This window comes from Podarcis pityusensis, assembly GCF_964106645.2.
Source record: "Podarcis pityusensis genome assembly, chromosome: 14".
NCBI lineage: Eukaryota > Metazoa > Chordata > Lepidosauria > Squamata > Lacertidae > Podarcis > Podarcis pityusensis.
Window position 1 is genome coordinate 49,521,406 of NC_138039.1, and position 27,289 is coordinate 49,548,694.

A 27,289-nucleotide genomic window follows, 5' to 3' on the forward strand; every position below is an offset into this window, starting at 1 on the left:
CATTGCCATAAACTGGGAAAGGGGTGACACCTCCACAAATACAAAAACTTCTCAATTTCTTTCTACTCTGGCAATATTTTAATCCATGTGTAATGTCAGGAGTGCTCTGATGGTGTTTCCTGCTTGGCAGGGGGTTGGACTCGATGGCCCTTGTGGTCTCTTCCAACTCTATGATTCTATGATTCTATATTACCTTGTGAAATCATTTTGTAGCTATATTTTCTAATACTGACTTCAACAATAAGAGCTGACTTATTTTGTTGGAATGAGACTGAGAGTTTACTTATGGTAGGTGCTAAGCAACATTGGATACTATTAGCAGGATATAAATACATAGCATGTTATTATGTTATGGTGGCAATATGATGTCACACCTTGACCAGCGTGACCAGCAGAGTATGCACAGCTTTAGCAGAGTAGTAGTCCAGCAGAGCTTCAGTGTCTTCTTGCCCTCCAGTTGTCAGCCTTTCCAGAGTTGATGGTTAAAAATCTCCTTGTCCACACAGTTCAGTGTAAAGTTTTTATTGTCTTAAAACACAAAACACGTCCAACACACTAACTACATAAATGTAAGAGATGCTAATGCATCATGAAGTGTTCTACTAAGTACAGCTCTCTGGTCTTAGAGGTAGAGATCCAAATATCCAGAGAGATTCAACTCAGTTCTATCCACAGTTCTACTAGTAATAGTAATGGTATTGCAAGAGGAATAATAAGTTTGGACCTAAAACACTGCTGACTGCAGCACTGACTTTATACCTATCAATGCATGTACACATATTCCTTAGAGGAAGGGAGGATGGATGTTCCCCCATCCAGTGGCCCCCAACCTTAAACTGTTTTTAACAACGCACTGCAGCTGGTATGCCAACCCTGAACAGAATTCAGACATGGGGAAAGGGCAGCTTAAGATGCAGACCAAGCAGTTAGTTCAATTTCACTCTTATTCCCAAATTACACCAATGTAGCAGAAGAGGCTAAGGCTGTATGCCAGTGGAGGGGATTTTTTTCTGCTTGGCAGAAAATGGGCCAAATTTGACAAGCGGGTGGGGTTGCCCACTTGTCAATCATCTGACATCATTATGACACACAGGGCCCAGTTGCTGGGACTTCAGAATGCTGTTTTTTGAACCTCCAAAAAACAAAAAGTTCAAGGAGCAGCATGGGACTGTTTTCAAAAGAGAGACCACTCCCCCATTCTAGAGCAAGACATGCCATCACCACCCATCAACTAATAGGGTTGTGCACCTTTCTTCAGCAAAGGAACAATTGGGAGCTCACTTTAAGCTCCTGATTGTTCATTTGAAGCCACAGTGGTACCTGCACCACACCTGATGTCCCACGATGTCAGGTGTGTGGCGTGTGGTGTGTGGCCATGGTTTGGGAGAAATGGCCTCACAGGCCAAATTATGACCCTTGGTGGGCTAAGTTTTGCCCATGGGCTGAAGGTTCCCTGTCCCTGCTCTTCTTCATACTGTTGAGTGCTTAGACATAACTAATGAGTATGAGTACCATGCACAGCTTTGTGAAACGACTGTAAAGCAAGCTTGCTGTGAAGCAAAAAATAAAATAAAAATAAAAGTGGCTTAATTGAATTAATTAAATTCAGGTAGCATCCTTTGAAGGCATTGGATGGCACATGACTGGTCCTAATACACACTGATTGATGAGATTTGCTGAAATAACTGCTAACTGCCCTGTTAAAATGTTACATTAAAGTTGCTTTTATTCATTTGTTCCACAGGATTTAGAAAAAGCTCTAGATGTGTTCAATATTGTTTTAGCAAGACAGCAAGCACAAACTGAGGTAAGCTCTACTTTTTCTTTTTTCATTGGATCATAGTTATTAAGAAATGACTACGATGAATGTAGGCAGCTCTCCACTTGCGTCCGATCTGTCTGCCTGTCAGTTGTTAGGCGGGGAGGCAGAGCAGCCTCAAGAAAGGCCTGCTGCACCTCTGGCTCGTGAGGAGACCCTCTCTGGGCTCTGGGGAGGGTCCCCTTGCAAGCTGGGAAGACTCTCCAGGGTGCTCCCCACTTACCCAATTTTTATCTTTACCAGATATTTTTTTTAAATAAACCTGTTCCATTATGCTTTCTGGCTAAAGTGGTGTAACACTTTAGGGAACATCTAGGGAAAGGCTGAAATTGGCTCCCATCAACATAACTAGGATTCTGTAGTAAGATGTTCACCTTTGTTCTTCTTGCAGACTCCTATTACATAGTGCCTATTTAAACCACAGAGCCTAGGACTTGCCAATCAGAAGGTTGGCGGTTCGAATCCCTGCGACGGGGTGAGCTCCCGTTGCTCGGTCCCTGCTCCTGCCAACCTAGCAGTTCGAAAGCACGTCAAAGTGCAAGTAGATAAATAGGTACCGCTCTGGCGGGAAGGTAAACGGCATTTCCGTGCACTGCTCTGGTTCGCCAGAAGCGGCTTAGTCCTGCTGGCCACATGACCCGGAAGCTGTACGCCGGCTCCCTTGGCCTATAGAGCGAGATGAGCACCGCCACCCCAGAGTCGGTCACGACTGGACCTAATGGTCAGGGGTCCCTTTACCTTTACCTATTTATGAGTAGTAAAACATCTCCATTCTATCCTTTGCCAAAAATGGTCTTCTGGAAGCGAGAGGAAGGCCACTTAAACATGCAATGCTTAAAAAATAAAAACTAGTCTGCCATTCAACACTCATTTTTCAGTTTTTCCTTAGAAGTGATCTCTTGTGCATCCTTTGCTTATTGGCGGTTGCAATGCCACAGTGTATCTAATTTTTCTTTCATGCATTTTTTTAACTTTCCGATTTATAGGTTATAAGGTCAGGACAAAGGCTGTTGAGAAAGAAATCAACTGATGGAGAGAAGAAAGGTGGTGGATGGTTTAGTGGATTGTGGGGGAAGAAGGAATCTAAGAAAAAAGATGAAGAAGAACTTTCAGTTCCTGAAAGTAGGTTTGCACCTACAAGTAACTGGGGCACTAGATACTTAGCTTATGTGGATTGCCTGGATTGCACAAATTTTCATATTACTGGCTATAGTGGCTCCTATATTTTCCTTAAATTTGTGGCAACATTTCAGTGATAAAATAATATCAGAGTTCATCAGTAAAAATGGAACAAGAGACACCCACACTTCATGTCTATTTGTAAAGCAATTCAGGGTTTCTATTCAATAAAATCTCACTAGAAGTTTTAGTGGAATCTTTTCTTCAAATACTGCAAGTGATGTGAAAATATTGTAAAAATAAGCAAGCACTTGAAATGAGCAGCTAATGACAATATCTCAAACCTTTTGTTCAGCTATTGATGATCTCATGACACAAGAAGAGAAGGCGAAGCTTTTCACTGCCATCGGCTATAGTGACAGTTCTCACAATCTATCTTTACCCAAGAAGGTATTTGTACCTTTTAATAAATGTAGGAATATCATGTGTGTGTATGGCAGTTGTTTTTCTCCAAATTATTATTTTCTTCTAAGGGCTTTTTTATTTTTTACATTGGATGAAAATGGATCCAAGAGAAATTGTTGGGTCAAATTAGTCATATTGATTTGTTTGCTGTTGGTGGGTTCTTGTTGTTTCGTTGGGCTGTGTATAAAGGAGAGTCATACTGGTGTGAAGGGGTCCTCTTCTATTTGTCCCCATGTCAGTCCCCCCACCTCTTCTTTCCCAACCTTATACTGTATACAATACTAATATCTCACATCAAATGTAATTGATCTGTAGAAAAGACTCTGAAACCTGAAAAAGAGACAATTTACTTTTGTAAATCAAGAAAATCTTTAATAACAATTATTTTTAAAAAATGAATGCAAGAGAGGCTGAGCACTTCTAAGGTTAATAGATAAATTTATTGAACCATCATTAACTTTTAAAGTAGTTTGAAGCCTGGGTGCTTTGTCACTGGCAAATAGTTCAGGGCCACTGAATGGAAAGTAGGCTCATAGAGTTGAGAGGGACCTTGGGAACTATCTAGTCCACCCCCTTTCTCAGTGAAACTGCAGCATCCTAGACAGATGGCCTTTCATTTGGCCTTTGTTTAAATACCTCCAGTGAAGGAGAGCTCATTACTGCCTGAAGTATTCTGTTACACTGTCAAAGAGTGCGTACTCTCAGCAAGTTTTTCCTAATGCTTTACTCAAACCTGCTTCCCTGCAATCGGTTTTAGTCCTTGCCTCTTGGAGCAACATGTTCTACCTAACTGCTCTGAAGGCATTTCAAGACCACAATCATGTCTTCTCTTTTCTATGCTAAGTATACCTACCTCCTTCAGCCTGTTTTCATAAGACTTTCCAGATGCCTCACCATTCTGGTCACGATCCATACATAGTTAGGCAAAGGCTAGAGGCCTAGGCTTAAACTAAATGTTCTGGGAGAATAATGTAATGGATATTGGTTTCTAAAATGGAGTATTCACCAATGATAATTTGTTAGTCCTACGCTGATATTTTGAGACATGTGCTTGTTGAAAGACTGGAGTCTTCTGACCTTGCAATTTGGTTCATCCCTGACCTAAACTACACATGCTTTAGAAGAGTTAGCGCAGTTTGCCATCAATAAAGTCTTGCTGCATCTTGGAACTTAGCCTGTCCAGCCATTGGAGAAAACTTTGGAGTAGTTAATATTTTTCAAGAATCCTTTAAATACTAGTTTTGTCTTACCATTATACTTTGCTGTATATGTTTATTCAGTAGACATTGATGAGTACAGTGGGCAATGAAATGTATGGCTAACTTTCTTTACTGCTTATATCTTCTGTTTAGTATGTTGCCCATGTGGTATCCCTGAAACTCTTAAGCACTTCCTTTACAATTAAAGAAGACAGAAATGTTCCAGACACTCTTAAAATCCAGATAATTGATTTAAGCACTAAAATATCACAGAGACCAGGAGCACAAGCCCTTAAGTAAGTTTCTGTTGTGGTAGTGGTACGTGGTTGATGGCACATAGTAAAAACTAATCCAGTCCTTTGGTTGTAAATTGTTTTAACTGATTTTAGTATTGCCTTTTTACATTGCTGTAACCCGACCTTGAACCTTGTGGTGAAGGGTGATTAGAAATTAAATTAAATTATCTGTTTCATGTTTCTTTTTTTAAACTAGTGATTTTTTTTGGACAGTTCTTATTAGAGACATGAAACTTTTCAAGTCTAGTATCTGCCATTAAATGAGTGGTGTAAGGGGTGCTGAAACCCATCTATAACTTGTTAGGATATATCGGGATGACACTATGATGAAACCTAAAAATGGATTCTGTCTCAGATTATATCTATTCTTTTCAAAGCAGAGACAGATATATGTGCCATAAATTTTGATTCACAGTTAAGTGCATAGGCTTGCTATCCCTCCTGCTTCAGGTGGGCTGTGCATTTTTTCTTTACTTTTTAAAAGGGTTAGATATGTATATGCTCCTCGTTATGTGTATTCTCCTCATTCTATTTTAAAAAAACAAAAGGAAACAGGACAACCTCTTAAGTTATTTGGGGCAGAGCTCATTGACAAATTTCAGCCAATTAGTGCTGTGCACAGCTGGCTGTAACTGTTAAGCAAAATTAGCTTCTTTTGAGCTCAGCCCAGAAGAGCAATTCTATGTCTAAATAAGGCATGGTGGACTAACTGAAAGCGAATTGTTCATATTCTGTTCATCTATACATACCGTTACCTTATTCCTTAAACTGATGCTACTTACAGACACACACATTCAGAAAAGTGGTGCTCTGCCAAATTCTTTTCCGATTTTGTTCTTCCTTACACCTGATTTGGTATGGCCAAGTCTAGTCCCTGTAATATTGATTAACGTTTAACTGCATGTATAAGTTCTGCATTCAGATTGTCAACTTTTAACTTGCAGGGTAGAAGCAAAGCTTGAACACTGGTATGTAACTGGTCTGAGACAGCAGAACATTGTTCCTTCACTCGTGGCTTCCATTGGGGACACACGATCATCTCTGCTCAAAATAGAATTTGAGAATAATCCAGAAGACAGTACTGCAGATCAGAGATTCTTTGTTGAATCACAGCCTGTGGAAATTATATATGATGCAGTGAGTATTGTTCAGTAATGATTAACAGTGTTTCTTTCTCTTGAAGTCCTGTATTTTTTATTTATGGATTTGCAATTCCATTACGAAAACTGCATAAACAAAATTTTCTTTTGCAGAAAACAATAAACGCAATGGTGGAATTCTTCCAGACAAGCAAGGGCATGGACCTTGAACGCTTAACAACGGCCACTCTTTCCAAACTAGAAGAAATTAAAGAGAGGACTGCCACAGGTATCTTTCCAGAAACATGTGTTCGCTTGATTACATAGAGGGATTACAGAAGACTGACCAAATGACCTTTTGAATGCTGTTTAACAGTTCAATCTTAGAATCTATTTGTTTTAAAGCCTGCACCATTTTCTACACTGCACACCAAGATTTTTAAAAATCTCCTCATTTTGTTTTGTGTTTTAGGGCTTGCACATATTATTGAAACTCGCAAAGTCCTTGACTTGAGGATTAATCTGAAACCTTCTTATCTTCTGATACCACAGACAGGTTTCCACCATGAAAAATCCAACCTTCTTATTCTGGACTTTGGTACTTTTCAGGTATATAATCCTTAGGTTTCTAAAGATCAAAGCTTAAAAGGTCTCTTCATTTAAATAGGTTAGAAATGGAGGAGTGTGTGTTGTTAGTGAATGACCTACGTGACCTGAGTCTTGGGGTTTGTGTCTGTGCCCCTTCCTTTAGAGTTCTATCATTTTTGGTGAACTCTGATAATTTACTAACCCTGAAGACTATTTCACTGGTCATTTGTAGTATTTTAAGTTAATGAACCTATATATTTTTTAAAATCATTCCATAAATCAGTCTGTTGATTAATCTTGCTGCTATGAAAGATGAATCTGTGAAAATGAGGTGTTTAATATGTTCTAAACAATAATGAAAAGTGATTATTCAATAGTTGAACAGCATCAATCAAGGCAACCACCATACCTCAAGTACATCATTGGAAGAGATCATGGATAAAGCATATGACAAGTTTGATGTAGAAATCAAGAATGTGCAACTGCTGTTTGGCTTATCAGGTATTCAGTCTGTAAGGAAATAAAAGTTACATGTAAACAGAGTCTTGATTACTGGCTGGTGTTTGGAGCTGAAAGCAATGCTTTGAGAATCAAATCCCAAGACAAAATAATTTGTATACTGGTGTTAGGAGGAAGAGGTGGCAACTGGTGCCTGTTTCTGCAGAACCTTGCAACTGGCCTGGCCAGAAGTAAACACGGCTGGGCTGGATGTGTTGCAGTGGTAGCTCTGCAGCCTCCATTGTGGCTGTATAAAGTGTGTCTGACAGAGCAAGTGAACAGAGATTGGCAGAGAAGCAGGAACCACAGAGCCTCATTCACAGACAAGGGAACAACCTGTGCTTTGAGGTACCTGGGTATAAATATGCAGTGGCAAGCCAGAAGGGGAAAGAAAACATTCAGGGAGATCTGGGAAGTAGGTGTGTGTGAGGAAGCCTGTAGAATGGGGAAGAAAGCAGGTGCTTGGAAGTCATTAGCTACTGTACTTGAAACTCCAGGGATGAATAGAGCAACCAAACATGCTTAGGAGTAAAGGACTTGTCATATCCTTTCTGAAGTAAGAAGTAGGTGTGGGGCTCTGGGGATTTTAAACTCTGTAAAGCACAGTTCTGTCCCAATCCCACCATGGGGGATATCTGACAATTTGTATTGTGGTATCCATTTTCTGCCTGTTGCTCTGTACCTCCAGATCCCATTTCGTACTGTGTTGATTTAGTGCTGAGACATTTCACTTCAGCCAGAATTTGCACAGAGGTCCAAGACTGGGTGAGAGTAACCTGTTCCCATCCCTATTGTTGGGCATAAGGGAGTCTAGGTGGGAAGGTAGAAGTGCCATGTTAAATAGAGACTTTATTTAAAAAGTGTGTGTGTGTATAATGCATGTATAAATAAGAATAGAATGGGTTAAAGCATCACTAAAATAACAATACATTTTAAAGTTCTGAGAAAATAAGCATCTTCACCTGATGCTGAATGATAGTAATCTTGACGTCAGCAGAATGTCCTTAGCTTCAGTTATGCATCCCAGATTTAACTTGAGTTTGGTGCTTCTTAATAGCAACTGTGATGTTACAGTTTTAGAGAGGTAGCCATGTTAGTCTGCTGCAGTAGAAACAAAGTATTGTGGTCCCTTAAAGATTAGCAAATACTCTTTAAGGGGGTAACAAGATGGTTATGGTAGAATTGTTGAACTTTTCATAGATAGTGCATCTAGTGTATTGGGTTTTCTGCAATTGATCAGTTGCTCAAGACTAGTGCTTCTTTCTACCATGGTTATCTCTGGATTTACATATTTAAGAACATAACTTTTGAATTAGAAATGTATATTTTCTCTCATGCTACACTTACTAAGACATGCAAATTATTAATTGTTCTTCAGGAGAAGATTGGAAAAAGGCTCGATTTGAACATCCCTCACCTCTGCACATATTGCATCCCATGGACATACACATACAGCTTGCCAAATCAATGGTGGAGAAGGATTCCAGAATGGCTAAGTAATGTATCACAATTTAATTGGTTGTAATTATGGATTTCATGTGTTTCTTGGAAAAATGAACTGTAGTAAGCAAATTTTTCTGAAATTCACTTGTTTGGTGTTTCAGTACTTTCTTTTTCCTCTGTAGATTTCACTTTTGTATCAGTTGGTTAATAAAATTGATTGTTGGTAGTCTAGTTTTGTTACATGCCTTGTATGTAACATCAAACACTTTTAATGCCGTCCTTTTAAAAATATCCTTAGGTTCAAAGTATCAGGAGAGCTTCCCCTGCTTCACTTGAGGATTTCTGATCAGAAGATCAAACGTGTCTTTGAACTCATTGATAGCATTACGCTCCCACAGAAGCCAGCTGCTTCAGCTTCGAGTGCAAAAGTAAATAAATAATATTCATCATATGGGGAGAGATCAAAAACACATGCTACAGATTGAAAATATGATTGATATGAAGACAAGTAAAAACTCTTATTCGGAATAGAGAGAGGTGCAATGTTGCGTTTTCTAAAATGAGGGCATTTTAGAAAAATGCGAACAATGAAATTAGAACCACAGCTCATTCTCTGTATCTTGCAATCTTCTTAGGTATCCACCATTCCTGCTATTGCTGATAGACAAAAATATTTTCTTGGCACATCCCTATTGCTGGAAGGAGTAGGATCAGGTAAAAAATGAAATATGATGCTGATTGTAGCTGAATAGACCACCAACATGTAGTGATCTTACTGCCTCTTAATTTGGCTCCCTCATGCTGTTACTGACGGGATGATCCATGATGATTTAAATCATGATGAGATACTAACAGTTTAACAGGTTAAGTGATAATGGCAGTTTTTCCATGAATGCCGTAACGTGTGGAGCCAGGTTTACAATACGTAAATGAAAGATACATTTATCAATGTAGTAGAATGATAGGGAAGCCTTGGTGAGCCATGCTTTGAATTTGAGCATACTCAGGATAATTAAAAGGCAATTGCTTTGACTTGGATAATGTATTAGGACTTTTAGTTAACATCCTTAAAAATATGAAACAGGTTAGAAGCAGAGAGCTCTTGGTAACAAAAATAAAAGAAGTGATCAGGTTGTTTCTGTTTACTGACATATTTGAGGCTGATCAGTCCACCATTGGGGCAATGTTTTTATGTTGTCTATTTCTACTCAGATAACTTTTTTTAAAAAAATCTCATTCCTTAGAATCTGATGATGAGTATTTTGATGCTGATGACTCTACTATATCTGGAGAAAGAACCTTCCCCAAGAGAAAGGAACTAAAGACTGAACTTGTGACTGTTCAGGAAGAGCTCACAAATCTTCAACTGAAGTTTGAAATTAGGGAGGCAAGTGTTTCTCCCCCTCCCCCGAAGAATAATTCAAATGATAAAAGTTGAATAATATATTTCCAAAACAAATGGGCTGCTGCAGTTGGCATTGACATCTCTTGTTGAAATGGAGCATAGGCATTCTGCTGTAACCAACCTGACTTCATCTGATATTGGTGGAGAGTTGGCAGTGGTACACAGCCTGATCAATTAAAGCAGAATTACTGCATCAGCTGCAGGCTTCCCTTCAGGGCGTAACTCTCCTTAGTGTTCCTTTTCAACTGAAAAAGTTAAACTGGGAAGCAGGTAGAAAGTTGTTTCCTCCCCACTCCTGTTTTGATGTATCATTTAAACCTGATCGGCACATACACAGTCGGCTCTGCTCATATACCCAGTCAATAGCTATCAGCTGCACTTTATCAAGTGTTTGATCATAGGTTCTGAATGCATATGAACAATTTAAGGTTAGCATCAGATGTATAGTGAGTGTGCTGGGTGGGTCTAAAAGCAGCACAATTCCACTATGTATCTTAGTTTTGTTGTGGTGGTGGTGTTTTTCTATTTTTTATTTTAAACTGCCCTGGAATATGTAGCATGATGAACAATTGGTAAATTTCCTAAATAAATAAAATAGTTTAATCAGTTCATTGAATGTATGAATAGTCTCTTACAGTGCTGTCATAACCTAATCTGTTGGGCTAGTATCAAAGATGCTTTTCAACACTGTAATTGCCACTCAGTTAAAGATGAAGGGCCATAGCTCTGTCTTGCATGTGGAAGGTCCTAAATTCAATCCCCAGCATCTCCAGGTAGGGCTGAGAGAAACCCTTGCCTGAAGCCTTGGAGAGCTGCTGCCAGTCAGTGTAGACAATACTGATCAAGATCGACTAGTGATCTGAATTGGTATAAGGCAGCTTCCTATGTTCCTATGACTCAGCATAATACTGAGCATGCCTCCTCAGAGTCCTATTGAATTCAGTGGGACTTGCTCACAGGTAAAGTAGGGTCAGGATTCTAGCCTTGGTGAATTTATTATATCAACTTGGCAGATGAATAAAAACATCCCCCCCTGAATTTACTTTTTTTAAAATGAGGTGTTTACATGGACCATATTAGAAAAGGCATTCTTCCTACTGTCATATATATCCTCTTCTAGGATGGCACCAGTCACTTGTCATTGTAAGTAGTTGTTTTCTCCCCTTGTATGGTATGGAAGAAATGTAGGTAGGGACAACACTGGGTTTGAAAGAAGTTTTATAATACTTATCCTGATGCTTTACTTAGGTGGTTTTGGAGCTCACTAAGCAACTACAGAGAGAAGAAACAATCCTTGTATTTAATGTGAAGCAGCTTGGAATGGAAGCAACTGACAAAACTTATCACTTGAGAGCTGTATCTTATTTGAGGAAAATTAGCCTGGATTATCATGAAATTCAAGGTAGCTTAATAGAAAGGACGTGTGTACTTGTGTGATAGAACGTACTGATTTATTGCTATTATTGTCCTAATTGCTTATAATGTTTTAAATTGTTTTTAACTGCTTTTTAACTTGTGGTTTTTTAAAACTTGTGGTTTTTGTTATTTTTTTTAATTTAAGGGATGTAAGATGTGCCTGGGAGTTGGGGAGAATAGGGGTGGCTCCAATTGCACCCCTTCTAAAACAAGGTTCTTGAGCAGGTAGTTGCAGACCAGATCCAGGCACTTTTTAGAATAAATTGATTTTCCAGATCCATTTCAGTCAGGGCTTAAGCAGTGGTGTTGGCACAGAAACTGCTTTGGCCACCCTGTCAGGAGAGAGACAAGGGAAATATGCCCCTTTTAATTCACCTCAGCCTCTTAGTAGCTTTTGATACCATGAACTATAGTTTCCTTCTGGAGCAGCTGTCTGAGTTGGGGGTGGGTGGCACTCCCTTTACAGTGGTTCTGGCCCTACTTGGATGAATGTTTCCAGAGGGTCTTCAGCCCTGTAGAACCTTCAGTGTGCGGTTCCCTACCTAACATATACATGAAACCACTGAGTGAGATTATCTAGAGTTTCAGAGTATGTTGTCAGCAGTAGGCCAATGATAACTCTACAGCTTTACATCTGCAAGTTTGGCAGTGGATGTGCTGGACCGTTGTCTTGCCTTGGTAATGGACTGAAAGAGAGACAACAAAAGAAGCTCAGTCCAGCATGTACATAAACTGGGGGTACTTTTGCATCCTTTGCTGTTGCTTGAGGCTCTGGTGGCCTTGGTGTGGTGCAGAGTGCCTTCCATCAGCTTTGACTGGTGGCCCAGCTGCGCCCTTATCTGGACAGGGATAGCCTAAGGTCTGTTGTCTACTACAACATGTTATACATAGGGCTGCCTCTGAAGATTGTTTGGAAACTTTGGTGGCTAGGTAGCACACTGGGGCAAGCCAGTTTGAGCATACTACACCAATCCTGGCCTGACCTCAGTGGCTACTAATTAGTTTCCAGGCCCAATTCAAAGTGTTGGTTTTGACCTATAAAGCCTTAAATGGCTCAGGACCGTGATGCCTCAAGGACCATATCCTCCCCCCATCATATGAACCAACCTGGACCCTGTAATCATCATCATCTGAGGCTCTTTGCATGCCTCATGCACAAGAGGTATGGAAGGTGGCAGCATGAGAATGAGCCTTTTTGTAGCTCCCTGCTTGTGGAATGCTCTCCCCAGGGAGGCTTGCCTAGCACCTTATCTTTAGGTGCCAGGCAAAAACATTTCTCCATCACCAGGCCTTTGTCTGATTAGCAATTTATTCCTGGTGTCATGCAGGCACTGGGGTGGGTTATTCCTGCATGACACCCTCATAAATCTACACTCCAAGTAGGTACCAATCGTACTTTCTACTTGCAATTTGAATTTCTTTGGAAGTGACTTTTGTCTTTTGTGACTCCTATTTAAAGGTGTTTGGACCATAGTTCTAGAAAATGCTGTGCCCGATACCTGTTGTAGATTTTAAAGCTGATGCCAATTGTTGTGAAAAACTCTTAAATGAAGTTCTATGTTGTATTTGCAGGTAAAAAACAGCAACTTCATTTAATTAGCTCTTCAGATAAACCCGGGTTAGATCTCCTGAAAGTAGAATACATCAAGGTAAGGGTTTTTGGGTTTTTTAATAACTATTTTTTTTAAAGCTGAGTAAATATAAAATTGGAACCTGCGTGTATGTGGATGGTGTTTAGTTTAGTCTCTTAACTTTCACATTTGATATTTCCTTTAGGCCAATCGAAATGGTCCAGGATTTCAGACAGTTTTTGATAACACTGAACAAACAGTTCGGGTAAGCAACATCTAGGACAAAATCTAGTACTGGCCTGAATCATGATTCTTCAGGTTGCTCTGTAGCATATCACTTTGCAGGTAGCGTGGGCAGGTGTGTGTGAGGGAAATGGTATGGATAGGAGTTCTATTGCTGCATTTCTTAAACTTGTAATATTGTCACTTTTGTCTCATTCTCCCTCTGGGTTGCTTCCTCCTAGCTTTAGGATATTTTTTTAAAAAATAAATCCTGTTGCAGTTTCATTAGCTTGCTAAGATGAGCTGTCTGCCAAGAGCTAACTTTGAAATTATGATGGGACCCATGGTTGTTCATGCCCCACATATGTCTGCATCTGAAGAGAGGCTGCCTTTGTCTCATGTGGCCACGTGTGGTGTGTCTTTCCAAAACGTTGTGCCCAAGTAATGAGACTGAAGGCCAAAGGGCTTTCTTTCTTTTTCTAGACATTTTTCCACATATAAAGGCTTCTAATTTTTAGAAGTCCATGGTTTACCCTTCTGGCCAATCAGGGTTCTGGACTGGAGAGTAGCACAGGTAATTAATATGCCCATCACTAAGCAAGGTGTGCTTCATCCCCCAAATATTTCCAGCTAGTTAACTGGAAAGAACACCCTAAACATAATAATAATAATAATAATAATAATAATAATAATAATAATAATAATAAATAAATAAATAAATAAAAATTATTTATACCCCACCCTCCCCAGCCAAGGCCGGGCTCAGGGCGGCTAACAAGCAATAATAAAAACAAATTGAATGAATACAGCTTAAAAACAAAATTAAAATACAACATTAAAATATTGAAACGTTAAAATATTAAAATGTAGCCTCATCGCAGGAGGAGAAAGGAAAAGAAAAAAGAAAGAGGGGGAGGGAATCAAATTGGCTCCAAGCCAAAGGCCAGGCGGAACAACTCTGTCTTACAGGCCCTGCGGAAAGAATGACTTCTTCATTCATATAAGGCTTCCGTATTTTTCCCCAAGTGACAGAACGTAATCTATTATAGTAAACACATACTATGTGAATAAGAAACTCCCACTATCTGTGACTCTTCTCCCTCCCCAACTAGGTGTCCTTCTCATCATTAAACCTGCTGCTGCACACGCAGGCCCTTCTCTCGTCTCTCAATTACCTCATGGCTGTTGTCCCGTCAAGGGGTCAGAGTAGAGGGTCATTGCAGATACAGGAAGGCAAACAGAACAAAGAGGCTAATTTGAAGAAAGGTATGGTGAATTTCTCATTTCAGTGTAGCTTATCTGAAAATATTCCATGAATTGGCTCACATCTCAGCAAAAAATCCATTGTACAAATCTCTTCCTCACAGTGACAAAACTACACAAAGAAAAGGATGTGTTTGATTTCAAAGTGTTTGCAAAGTTGGATGCCTTCTGTTTAAACATTTGTGATGCAAAGAACAATATTGCTGAAATCAAAATTCAAGGTAAGGGGTGTGTGTGTGGGGGGGGGGACCTTTTAAGAACTTGTTTCCAAAACTTGTATCCAAAACTTATAATATAGCTGAAGACCTTGATTTAATTTCTTTGAGGATTCATGGCTGATTTCTTATGTTCATATTTTTGGTTCACTGTATCGTCAAGGTTCACAATGTGTAATAAATAAATGCACAACTTTAAGAAGTTGGAAAGAAAGATAATTTTGAAAGGTTTGAAATTGCATGTACCAATTCTTCTCTCTCAGGTCTTGATTCATCTTTGTTTCTTCAGTCCAGTCAAACCATTCTCTTTGCACGGCTGAAAGATATAATTGTTACTGATGTTGATTCAAGGACAATTCATAAAAAGGTATAATATACTAAAATTGAATGTTGTTAAATAATTCATATAATGGTGTTTCACTAGGACTATTATTATTATTTTTTTAAAAAAAAGATTCAGTGAGCTGAATTACAAGCTGCAAAACTGGATAAAAAAAATATGCTTAGGTTCCAGTGGACAGGTATGCAGAATAAATGGCTACTTGGTTAGGAATCGGTGTCCACCCATGGGAGCTGTTAGGAAGGAACTGAGCACTTCTTTTGACTTCTTAGTGGCTCACATGATGAATGCAAATGTGGTTTGTGAGGCTGGCTGCAGAGGAGGAAGCATTCCATGCCCTGCATTGTGACTGAAAGCTGTTGGGCAGGGGGAGACTGAAGCAAGATTTTCTTCTTCCTATGGAAGCCAGTTTTACAAATTGTCTTTGTAGGATTGATAAGGCAAGAGGCATCATGGATGTTTTCTATGTCCTGAAGCATCTCAAATGTTTACTTTTTATTTTGGGAAGACAGGGATAACCATCGTCTAGTGCAAGAGATGGGGAATGAATAAATAACCACCTAACAATAAATAATAACAGTGGCTGGTGGGATATGGCATCTTCATTGGGTTAGCTAAAAAGCTTCCTTGCTTTGAAAATATTTTATGAGACAATCACATACAGGGAATTCTGTCTCTGAAATGGGCTGAATAGACTGACCTGTAAATCCAATCTGAGCTGATAAATCTACTCATTGAGATAATGCTAATCTTCAGAACTTCATTCCTAGAAATGGAGATAAAACTCACATGCACCTAAGATAATTTGAACTGCTCAAATACCTGTGTGTGTTTACACTGATCTAGAAACTGAAAACTATATGTACTTTCTGCCCCCCTTCCCGTTTTAGGCTGTTTCTATAGTTGGTGATGAAGTCTTCAGTTTCAATTTGGCATTGTATCCAGAAGCTACTGAGGGAGAAGCCTACAGAGATATGTCCAAAGTGGATGGGATAATGTCTCTCAAAGTGGGCTGTATTCAGATTATATACCTACATAAATTCCTCATGTCACTCCTGGTAAGACCCAACAATCAAGTGAATTTGCATTATAATGCCACATATAGAATTAATAGGAAGCCTTTACATTACCATGCAAGATGATACAGTTTGGTAATTGTATGAGAGTGTTTTGGAAATATACTTTTGGGCATTTATTTAGGTTTTCTTTCCTCTTCCAAATAAAATAGGCTCTCCTATTCATTGGATTTGGCCTGATTCAGTCCCCTAGAGAAGGAAAAGTTCCATATGAAATTATATAAGCTTCTTACAGATTTGAAGCTCTTAGTTCCATTTTACCAGACTAGTTGCTTCTTGCTGGGCACGAAAGGAAGTCAGACTTTGATTTGGATTAATTTGTTGCTTTGCCATCAGTTACTGCTCCTGCTCCTTGTCTTGCTAAAGTCATCACTATGCCATCTTTCATGAAGAAGGATGGACCTACATGTTAAGTAAAGATCTGGGTCTGAGAATCTGAAATCTTTCCTGAACAGCTGCAACTGTTATAGGGGAAAGTTTATGATGTATTAATACAAGGGATATTCAATAAAATGAAAGTGCCACTGAAGAAATCATCACTGCTTTTTTCCTCTTGCAGAATTTTCTGAACAACTTCCAAATTGCCAAAGAAGCCCTGAGTGCTGCTACGGTGCAGGCTGCAGAGAAAGCTGCCACAAGTGTGAGGGGTTTGGCTCAGAGGAGCTTTCGTCTTTCCATGGATATTAATCTAAAGGCTCCAGTTATACTCATCCCTCAGTCTTCAGTTTCATCTAATGCTATAGTGATAGACCTGGGATTGATCAAGATACAAAACAAATTCAATTTGGTGCTGGCAGAGGACTGTTCACTCCCCCCGGTCATGGATAAAATGGATGTATTATTGACACAACTTAAGTTGTCAAGGTGAATTAAACTTTTCTTATCCATGTGCTGTTGAATCAGGATAGTCAGAATGCTGTTTGGGGCTGGTCCGTCATGTTATTCCAAAACAGTCATGTTGTTTGTTGTTACCTAGGACAATCCTGCAACCAGGTTTCTCTCAAACTGACATCCAAATTCTGCATCCTATTAATCTGAACCTTTCTGTGAATCGCAACCTGGCTGGAGAATGGTATCACAAAATACCAATAGTGGCAATCAAAGGGCATCTAGATGCAATGAATGTAAGTTAATTTTTGTTTTCAAAGGTATGCTTGCATAGTTCTTTTTATTATGACAGATATCTTCAGAGAATGTTAAGACTAATGCAATGCTGCAGAGAAACATGCCAAAACATTTAAAATGTGGCAAAACTTCAACTATGTGAAGCTGTGTATATGCTCACTGCTAGGAAATGAATGAATGAATAAATGGGCAAATAAATAAATAAATAAATAAATAAATAAAGAGAGTCAAACCAGGGAATGGCAGGAGAGAGTTGCTTAGCCTCCCTGCTTAGCAGCTGACATGCATGGTAGTACAGCAGCAGCCACTATTCTGTGCTGCCTCCAGAGTTTCAACTCTAGTTGAAGAGAGAGTTGTGTGGAGAAAGAACTGGAGAGCCGGAAAATATTAAATTGGTCATAAAGGTACTTTTTAAATGGATAATTATTTTATTATACAACAGACAATAGCAAGAGTATAAGAAAACTTTTATATAGAGATCATAAGTAGAAGTTTTTAGTTAGCCACTCAAAAAATGTAACTAATTAGGTTATGATTAGAGTGAGGGCAAGAAAGAAAGCATTATAGCTGTGGTGACTTTTGCCTTGAAGCATTGCTGGGAAGCAGGTTGTGCTGAGGAACTGGAACCCCATGATTAAACTGCTGTTGATGCAAGAATGAATCCAATACTGCAGGTCTCTTTGGCTTGTCAGATACTTGCTTCCTATTACCCACAATATGATGGGCAATAGGCAGCAAGTATCTGCCTGTAATTGGTCAATATAAGAAAGATCCCTGGCATTTACCAGCAGTTGAACATTTGATAGAAGCTCTCAAATTCAGAGACAGATAATTTGACTTTATATGCCACTGTTTAGATCATTCTCAGTCAAGAGGATTTGAATGTTCTGCTTAAAGTAGTGACAGAGAACCTTGCTGAAGCAGATCAAACCACAAAGCCACTAGCAAAAACTGAAGGTAAGTCAGTCTTCATTGTAAAATGTGTATGTGTTTTCCCATTCCTTAGTAGATTTTCATTTGGAATGCTTCATATTGCTGAGGCTTGGATTAGTTTTAAAAGTTAGGATCATAGGAGAAGAAGCATTTCTCAGGTTCACCAGACATACTCTTGTCTCTTGAATAAAATATCATGAAAGGAGGACTGGAAGTAATTTTCTTCTTAGGTGTGGGCTTGAGCCTGATTTATTTATGCAGTGCCAAAAAAATAAATGAGAAATAAGGACTGCTTAAGCTATTGAGCAGGAATTTTTGGTTTTTCCTTTCCCTTGGTAACTATAGCAGATGGTGAAAACTGCTTCCTGCTTAGTTATTATTTTTGGGAGCTGTGTAATCCAAGCATACGTGAAAATTAATGCAGAAAGTAGTTGAAGTCCCTTAAGAAAACTATATTTAAATGGATTATATTGAACAGTGAGTGGCCTTTTCCTATCTTAGCTGTTTATTTTTAAAAACCTTGTAAATAGTTTGGTCTTTTAGGTTGCTTGTTTTGGTCTCCCATCCCCCTTTGTTCTCCTTTTGTGAATTTTGTCTGGATCAATCCATGCCAGCCAGTGCGGCTTTTGGAATTAGTATAGGGTTCTGTTTCTTCAGAGGTGATGAACGCATGGCATAGCGGGCAAAGACCTTTCCTGGTTTCCCGTCTTGAAGCATAAGAGGGCAGCAAAACTCACAATGCCACGTGTTCAATATCTCTGAGAAACAGTCTCCAGGTGAGAACCATTGTTCCTTTTTTGGGAGGAATAACCATAAAAATGCTGTTTTACAAGTGGAACTAACCTGTCTTTCGTATCAGCAGGAAATGGAAAACAAAAGACAAAAACACTGGTAGCTGAGAAAGAAATTATGTTAGAAGATAACTTACTGGGCACATCAAAAGAAGTCCTGCAGGAGGATATTACCAATATGCTGCTAAACTTTGAAATCAAAGAGGTATGACAGCTGTTTGTCTCTTTAAGCCTAAATGTTGAAGTTTGTTTTATTTATCTGTGCTAGAGACAATTACTTGACACATGAAAGCCTCGTAAGATAGGCCCACAAATCTGTGTTGTTAGCAGTGTAAAATATGCCACTTCTCTCATTTTCTGGTACAGACTAAGGCCTAGCTTCCCATTGCATGAATGAGCTGTGATGAGTCTTGGCTTCTCATGCTAATATCATGTCCCCTCTCCAAGGAAAAGTTTTAAAGTTTTTGCTTTTAAACAAACCACAGTTCCTTGTTTGTCTGAATTCAGGGAAACTTGGTTTGATTGACCTATGGTTACTGAGAACAAAAGAAGTTTTGATCAAGGCTGCTTCTCAAATCATAGTTTCAATGAAACATAGCCCACTGAGTTCAAAAGTCGTGGGTAACTAGCAGGTATCTATAGTAAATGCTGAACAGTATTCATGATGATCGGCTCTTTTCACTTGGGAGTTGGAAACTAGTGTTGGCAGAAACCATGTAAGTGGTGTTGATTTCAACTATATATGGTTGACTTTTGAGTCTTCAAATGCATTCTGTTGCAATTTTTGAAATGTCCTGTATTTTTCTTTTAGGTTGTAGTAACATTAATGAAACAGATAGACAAGAAAAGCTGCCCTTTGCACACATTAACAGTGTTGCAGCTTGGAACTGAAAGCAGAATTAAAACACATTCCATGACTGCTACAGCATATCTTAAAAAAATCCACATGAAGTGCCTTGAATTCACTGGTAAGTCAAGGTTAACTTAGAATTTGACAAAATAATGTAATTCAGGTGGTGCAAACAGTTCTTCATGTGGCAATATTAAATTTACAGATTGTTTTCCTACAAGTTCAATTTGTGTTCTTTAATGTCTGATTCTGTGTCCATCTATGATTTACACAGAATCATAGAGCTGTAGAGTTGGAACCCTCTGCTTCTGAATGTTAAAGGTAGTTTTTCAGGACCTTTGTTGGCTGCCTCTGTGCCATAAGCTTTACACAACTTTTGGTTTATTGTAATTGAGTGTTTATTACTATATGTGTGTTTATAGGTTTTTGAGAAAACATGTGATGAAAAATAGAAATGTATAAATAGTATAGTTCTTACACTTGTAAGATTGTAGTTGGTGGGTGGAGGTTTCTCACAGAACTTTCACATTTTAAAATATTTTTTTTCAGATTTTCCTAACGTGGCCAGTCTTCCCTCTCATTTGCAGTGTATCCTGTTAAATGTCACATATTTAATTTAAGGGCTGAACCTGGTACTTGCTACAAATAATTTAAGGAGGAGTCTCTCTCTCTCTCTCTCTCTCACACACACACACACACACACACACACACACACACACTTTCCCAAAGCAGCTTTCTGGTTATAAGGAGGAGGAAAAGGAATGAGTTGCTATGATGAAAATTCAATAGTTGCTGAAATAATTTCTTCCAAGAAGCGAATCTCTAATGCTGGAAACAAGCACTTTTACATTTATTTGTAGAAGAGTAGCTCATATCACTTAATAAACCTCTTTACTCATCCTTTGTCTTGTTCTGAGTTGCTTAAATTCCAGCTGGCAGACCAGATCCCTATCTCACCCACTCCCTGTGAGCCAAGTTTGACAGGTGGGCAGGGCCACTCACAGGTCCACCCACTTGCCTATCACCTACATTCATGACCAGCTGATTGTCAGGGCATGCAAAGTGCAAGCCCCAATGTTCAGATAGTCGAGGCATCAGAGGGGCTTGCAAAGAGCCATTCATGGTGCTATGCAAGCCCTGACATTCAGCTGATTGTTGGGGCTTTGCAGGCACAATCCCCTTTTTGGCCCAGCCTAATATTTGCTTGCCCTACCACTGTTGTCAGAAATGATGTCCATTGTAGGGCGCGTGGGCTTGGCTTCGCCAGAACTGCCTGGTGGACCTAATTAGGCCCACAGGCCAGGGGTTCCCCTCTGCTGCTATACACCATTTCTTCATTGAAACATTAATGCATTTACTGCATTGATTACTTTACTGTGCTAAATGAATGCTAAATGAATCAGAGCTCTGTAAACGTGCTTCTCACTTTACCCACAGATTCCAAAGGAGATCCTCTGAACATCATTAGTTCTTCAGATGAATCTGGCGAGCATCTTTTAAAAATGAAATATATAAAGGTTTGTTTTTTTTTAACTAAAGATCATTGTGAGATCTTATGAGTCAGTGTTGAAGAAACGAAATTAGGGCTTTTTATGCTCAGTGATGTGGAACAACAAAGTGAAATAACTGGGAATTAAATGTTATGGTTACCTTAATTGAACATTGTAGTAAGGCTAAGTCCTTTAGCTGATCATCTGGTTGGTCAGTGCTAGTCTGGTCTCATTCAGTAAGGTGTATTTTTTGTATGAGTGACAGGTGAGGGGTAGGGGAGATTGAGGGATGGCAGAGAGTGGGAAATGACTTTAGGTGATAAGATTGAATAAAGATGCAAGGATCTGATTTTCCCTGAAGGCAATTAATTACCCTCATCTGAGATAAGGAAAACTCTTCCTTCCTTAACCCTTCTTGCCCTGTGGTCTAGGAAGTTGTGAAACACAGCTCAGTCATCTTGAGTGACACTTTGGGACAGGGTGGGGCTGCTTTAGGGCAGGCACATGTAGATGTTAGGTCAGAGAAACCCTCTGGATGTTGCTTCCCTTTATATAATGATCTGAAGGTTCAATTCTTTTCTTAGGCTGATGCAGATGGAGCACATTTTGAAACAATTTACAAAAGTACAAAGCAAGCACTAAATGTAAGTACTGAAATGTGTTGGCAAGTCAACTGCTATATAGTATGGTGTGTTTGGTGTTTTTTTTTGTAACAATTGTTAACTTAGTCAAAGGGTTTTGGGATCAAGTTTATTGGATCGACATGCTCTTCCCAAGCTTGTGTGAGAAATGAATGCAAACGAAGTTAAATTTTATTTATGATATCCATATACCACGGTTTATAATGTTTATCCCAGGGCAATATACAATGTGACTTAAACAATATGATTTTGCTACCACATGATGTAGTGACGGCTGCCAACTTGGACAGCCTTAAAAGGGGAATGGACAGATTCACAGGGGATAAGGCTATCAAGATATGGAGAGTCTGTTACCTCTAGCGTTGGAGGTCCTATGCCTCTGAATACCACTTGCTTGAGAGTGCTCCTGGGCTCATATCTCACTTGTGGGCTTCCCGTGGGCATCTGTTTGGCCACTGAGAAAACAGGATGCTGGGCAAGGGGGGCTTTTGGTCTGCTCTGGCAAGGCTGTTCTTATGTTCTTAACAAAGTAATAAACAAATGACAACATAATCACAATATACAAATTAAAATGGCATGAGTTCAATTAATTATACATAAGCTAAAGGGCAGTTTTTTAAAAAAATAATCAGACATCCAAGGCCTTGCTCTAAGGCAAGATGCCAGTGATCCTCTGTGACATACCTTCTCTTTCTTAGGTCTCCTTTTCTTCATTGGACATGTTGCTACACACAGAAGCCTTGCTGTCAATCATGAATTTTTTCACATATGCCACAAGTGAACTTACACCTGCTGATAAGAGAACTGATCGAAAGCTGCTTTCAGAGGAGCCCAAAACTGTTCTTGCAAAACCAGGTATTGTGATGTAGGATATTGCTATATCCTTCTTGATAACCAAGAATGGTTGTGGTGTGTTAATTTATATACTGCTTTACATTTTGCCAAGTGCTTTATTTGATTTAGCATAAGACATAATATGAGGAGGGAACAAAAGAGTAAAAAGGGGCATTAATGCTATGAAGGAGACCAAAAGAACAAGCCACAGCATTGCATGAGAAAGAAAGCTAAGTGTGTGAGAGATTGTAGGGAAAGGGAAACGGCAGGCAGAACTCTTCCTCTGCAGCTGTTCCCCTTGGCTACTTTTATGCCAGGGAGGCTCACATGGCACCTTCATTACATATCTTTAAGTGCCAGGCACAAACATTCCTCTTTTTCTGGACCTTTGGTTAATTAAACAATCTATGGCCTTTTAAACTGTGTATGGAGGAGTTCATTGTTTTTGTTTGTTACTATGTTACATGTTTTTGTGTTTTTATATTGTAAACAGCCCTCTGATCCTCAGATGAAGGGCGGTATAGACATTTAATAAATAAATAATTTTCACCTTGCTGGGGCTCCTGAGACTTCATTGATAAGGGTGTGTAGGTGGAGAATGGTTCAAAATTGGGGTTGTAGGAGGGAAGCAGCGATGAAAAGGGTTAAAGCACAGGGCCATTTTTACCCAGGGATGCAAGGGGTGCTGGGCACCCCGGCACCGAATTCTGGTAGGCGCCAGATGATTGGCAGGCATGCAGCCTCCCCCCCCCCCAAGCCTCTGCGGGGATTGCTCTCCTCCCGCAGTGGCATGGGGAGAGTTGTGTGCCCCCCAACCAGATGGCTGGCAGTGCGCAGCTTCCGCCCCCCCCAACTACCCGTGTATAGGACAACCTCATCTATTACACGGAGAAATACGGTAATTTGGGTGCTAAAGACGGCCCTGGTTAAGCATGCCAAATACTGCCTGTCACTTCTCCCATGAAAATGGCTTGCCAGCCCCAGATTGCCCTTGGCGCATCCTTTGGGAATCCTGTTTGTTCCCTTATGTGTAGTGGCAACAACAATGCTTTAGTCAACACTGATTCAGCTAGTTCATACATAACTAACACCTTAATGAAGCAACCTGTGTGCTTGCTGTCAACTTAAACTTTGCACTTACCTTTACACTTACCTTTGGTACTTCTATCCTGATCTTTTAAATTACTATTTATTAGATTTGTTAGTTGCCTTAACTTGCCCAGAGCAACCCAAATTGACATACAACCAACTAACCCAACACCCCCTACTGATGCATTGCAACCAAAGGGGAAAGGAAATGCATTAAAAACCACCCACTTCTAAAAGGACACAGATAGGCCTGGTGATAGAGAAAAGTTGCCTGTTGCCTAAAGATAAATAATGATGGTGCCAGTCAAGCCTCCATAGCTGGGGTCAGCAAACTTTTTCACCAGGGGACCGGTCCACTGTCCCTCAGACCGCATGGGACTATATTTTGGGGAAAGAAAAAAAGAACGAATTCTTATGCCCCACAAATAACCCAGAGATGCATTTTAAAGAAAAGGACACATTCTACTCGTGTGAAAACACATTGATTCCTGGACGATCCGTGGGCCGGATTTAGAAGGCAATTGGGCCAGATCCGGCCCCCGGGCCTTAGTTTGCCTACCCATGCTCCATAGGGAGAGCATTTCACAAATGAGGAGCCACTGCAGAAAAGGCCCATTCTTGTATTCCTACCCTCTGGACCTCTCATGGAGGGGATACATGAAGAAGGGCCTCTGATGATTATTGCACAATCCAGGTCAGTTCATATGCAGGGAGGCATTCCTTAAAACCAGTTTCCCATTAACATCTGAACTGGAAAACTATTGTTTAATAGTTGTTGTTTAATGTGTCTTTCTGTGGCGCAGTTTCTACTCTTGTGACCCACGATGGTGGGTTTGACCTGAAGCTCACTGCCAAATTGAGTGCCTTCAACATTTTAGTCTGTGATCAGAAAGGTGACATTGCTGATATCCGAATACAAGGTAAATGAATTTCTGTAATTTGAAATTGCATAGACATTTTAGTAATTTTTTGTAAAATATTATCCATTTTGAGCATATGAAGATGTCTGTGAATCATAGAAATATATCCTTAATTAAATGTAGGGCAACTAACAGTTTGCTTAAGAGGTTTTTTTTTTACCTGTTGAGTTCAATATATATATGCTTCTGAATACCAGTTGCTGGAAGCCAAAGGGAGGGGGCAGGAGTGCTGTTGTGCTCAGGTCCTTTTGGAAGGTTTCCCACAGGCATCTGATTGGCCACTGTGAGAACAAGATGGGCCACTGGCCAGGTCCATCAGAGCTCTTACTATGTTCTTGTGCCCATAGCATGGAAGCAAGCTCTGGACTCTCTTTCTTTGATGTATTTAGATCATGGTCTTCTGTAGCAAGTGCAGAGTGGCCTCCATCATCTTCCTATCCAGCCTCAGAGCAGATCCACACCGCTATATCACTGCCATAGGATTTAGTTATTCCATAATACTGATATGAATAACTAACCACTCTTTAAGAAATCCTCTTTTATCACACTAGTGTTTTGAATTGAAAGTTGAACATTTTCCTTTGTTTTTTCCCCCCTGCCAGGTATGGAGGCCTCCGTTTTTACAATGACGAAACAGACAGAAATGTTTGCCAGGCTTCGTGACTTCATAATAACAAACGTTGATCCTAATACAGTTCATAAAAAGGTGAATATGAGAAGTAAGGTTGTTAAGCTGGGAGCCATGTGTGCTTCACAGGAAGGTTCAAGAAAATTGATAGGAACAGATTTTCAGACTTGGTCTTGCTTTATGCCTGCCAGTTTTAGAAACTGTGCTGGTAAATGGAATGAGGGCCGAAAAAAGTCTAAAGGGTAAGCATTTTGAGGCAGTATGGAATACTTCTTTTACTGGGTGGTGAGGAAGCAAAGCATTGAGCATGGAAGAAACAAGATGATGGGAGTTTTCTCCAATCTCTGACAAACTGAAGAGCAGCACAGTTTGCTTTAAAATGTGAACTTTAGTGACAAAACTGTTCTTTTAGCATGACATACCTTGCTTAAACTAGGAATATGTCCTCTACTGTATGCTAATTTTTAAAAATGGTGCTTGATTCTTTCTCTGGCTAAACAAAAGGTATAAATGGTCTCAAATAGTTGTAATATGCCTATGATTGCTTTCATTCAAAAATCCATATGTGGTGTACATTATGAATAATGTAGTGATTATTATTGTATTTGTTGTGAACACAGTTTGAATGCAGCAAGTGCATTAATAAATTTGGTTTGATCAGACAGAGTCCTTATTATAGCCACGGATTTAGGGACTTGCTATTTATCTTTCATAATGTTGCTTGAAACTCCATAGGGGATAAATGCATGTTTTTTAAAAATGTAGCTGTTGTGCTAATTGGATGGAAAAAAATTCTTGAAAAATAAACACTGAGAAAGGTGTAAAATGTTCCTATAGAAATCTACAAGAATGTGATTGTGCTGAATGAATATTATCTTTGCAGACTGTCTCAATAGTGGGAGATGAAGTCTTTCGGTTTGCAATGTCACTTTATCCAGATGCTACAGAAGAAGAAGCCTATACAGATATGTCCAAGGTAGATGGTAAAATGTCACTGAAAGTGGGCTGCATTCAAATCGTTTATCTGCATAAATTCTTCATGTCACTACTGGTAAGAGATGAACTTATTTTTCATTATTGCATTTTAATTTTAAAGTATTTTTTAAAGACACTTCCGAAACGAACTCCCAGGTGTGCAGAATTTGCACCATTCTTTTGTATCCCAGCATGATGGTTTTTCCTAGTCCTGCTTTTTCCATTGGATCATAGTGATGATGATGATGTCATGACTGTGACAAGATCTGGAGTCTGAATTCAGACTTGCTGTTTTGATTCAAGTCACATTGGCCATTAAAAAAGAAAAAGAAAATAGGGAACAGGTTATTACTTTCAACAATTTTCACCACGGTTCTGTTTGCAACACCCTATTGGTTGTGCTGTCCACATCCTGAGTTGATGTGCCTATTCTTGTCTTGGTTTATTCGGTTGCTGTTAGCATTATAAACTAGCTATTGTGCTGCATAATTATACCTTTTCACAGAACTTCCTAAATCACTTCCAAACTGCAAAAGATGCCCTGAGTGCTGCCACAGTTCAAGCTGCTGAAATGGCTGCTTTGAGTGTGAAGGATTTTGCTAAAAAGAGCTTCCGACTTTCAATGGACATCAATCTCAAAGCTCCAGTTATAGTAATTCCTCAGTCATCCATCTCTCAGAATGTATTGGTAGCAGATCTTGGCTTAATCAGAGTTGAGAATGAATTTAGCCTGGTTCCTGGAGAAGAGTCTTCTAATCCTCCAGTGATTGACAAAATGGATATACAACTAACACATTTAAAGATATCAAGGTATGAATATTCTGCCCCTGCCCCCTATTTAACTCAAGATTAACTCTTGATCATAGGATATCAATTATGTAAATGCCAACAATAGTTTCTCCTGGTGGGCTGTGAGTTGACAATACATGTAATGAGAAAATATTTCCATATGATAAAGTTTTCAAGGATAAAGTCAGTAGGGATCTTGGGCAGTGAGTC

At 39.5% G+C, this 27,289-nt stretch overlaps 1 protein-coding gene across 5 annotated transcripts in view; it reads left to right on the forward strand.

Moving 5' to 3' along the window:
- Positions 1 to 27,289, forward strand: part of VPS13C (vacuolar protein sorting 13 homolog C) — a 106,061-nt gene that overhangs the window by 32,385 nt on the left and 46,387 nt on the right. For 4 of the 5 annotated variants that reach the window (XM_080980647.1, XM_080980643.1, XM_080980645.1 and 1 more), the window contains 31 exons: positions 1,745 to 1,807; positions 2,806 to 2,941; positions 3,294 to 3,388; positions 4,756 to 4,898; positions 5,843 to 6,035; positions 6,152 to 6,266; positions 6,450 to 6,586; positions 6,943 to 7,066; positions 8,442 to 8,559; positions 8,805 to 8,934; positions 9,142 to 9,220; positions 9,751 to 9,893; positions 11,160 to 11,313; positions 12,900 to 12,976; positions 13,104 to 13,163; positions 14,233 to 14,386; positions 14,488 to 14,604; positions 14,862 to 14,965; positions 15,829 to 15,996; positions 16,574 to 16,878; positions 16,991 to 17,138; positions 17,997 to 18,096; positions 18,932 to 19,068; positions 19,675 to 19,831; positions 21,151 to 21,230; positions 21,788 to 21,847; positions 22,543 to 22,699; positions 24,571 to 24,687; positions 25,290 to 25,393; positions 26,199 to 26,366; positions 26,796 to 27,100. In XM_080980647.1, coding sequence (XP_080836773.1) covers positions 1,745 to 1,807; positions 2,806 to 2,941; positions 3,294 to 3,388; positions 4,756 to 4,898; positions 5,843 to 6,035; positions 6,152 to 6,266; positions 6,450 to 6,586; positions 6,943 to 7,066; positions 8,442 to 8,559; positions 8,805 to 8,934; positions 9,142 to 9,220; positions 9,751 to 9,893; positions 11,160 to 11,313; positions 12,900 to 12,976; positions 13,104 to 13,163; positions 14,233 to 14,386; positions 14,488 to 14,604; positions 14,862 to 14,965; positions 15,829 to 15,996; positions 16,574 to 16,878; positions 16,991 to 17,138; positions 17,997 to 18,096; positions 18,932 to 19,068; positions 19,675 to 19,831; positions 21,151 to 21,230; positions 21,788 to 21,847; positions 22,543 to 22,699; positions 24,571 to 24,687; positions 25,290 to 25,393; positions 26,199 to 26,366; positions 26,796 to 27,100 — 4,148 coding nt within the window. The remainder of the gene's footprint in view (positions 1 to 1,744; positions 1,808 to 2,805; positions 2,942 to 3,293; positions 3,389 to 4,755; positions 4,899 to 5,842; positions 6,036 to 6,151; positions 6,267 to 6,449; positions 6,587 to 6,942; positions 7,067 to 8,441; positions 8,560 to 8,804; positions 8,935 to 9,141; positions 9,221 to 9,750; positions 9,894 to 11,159; positions 11,314 to 12,899; positions 12,977 to 13,103; positions 13,164 to 14,232; positions 14,387 to 14,487; positions 14,605 to 14,861; positions 14,966 to 15,828; positions 15,997 to 16,573; positions 16,879 to 16,990; positions 17,139 to 17,996; positions 18,097 to 18,931; positions 19,069 to 19,674; positions 19,832 to 21,150; positions 21,231 to 21,787; positions 21,848 to 22,542; positions 22,700 to 24,570; positions 24,688 to 25,289; positions 25,394 to 26,198; positions 26,367 to 26,795; positions 27,101 to 27,289) is intronic. The other variant, XM_080980644.1, reaches the window with a different exon arrangement.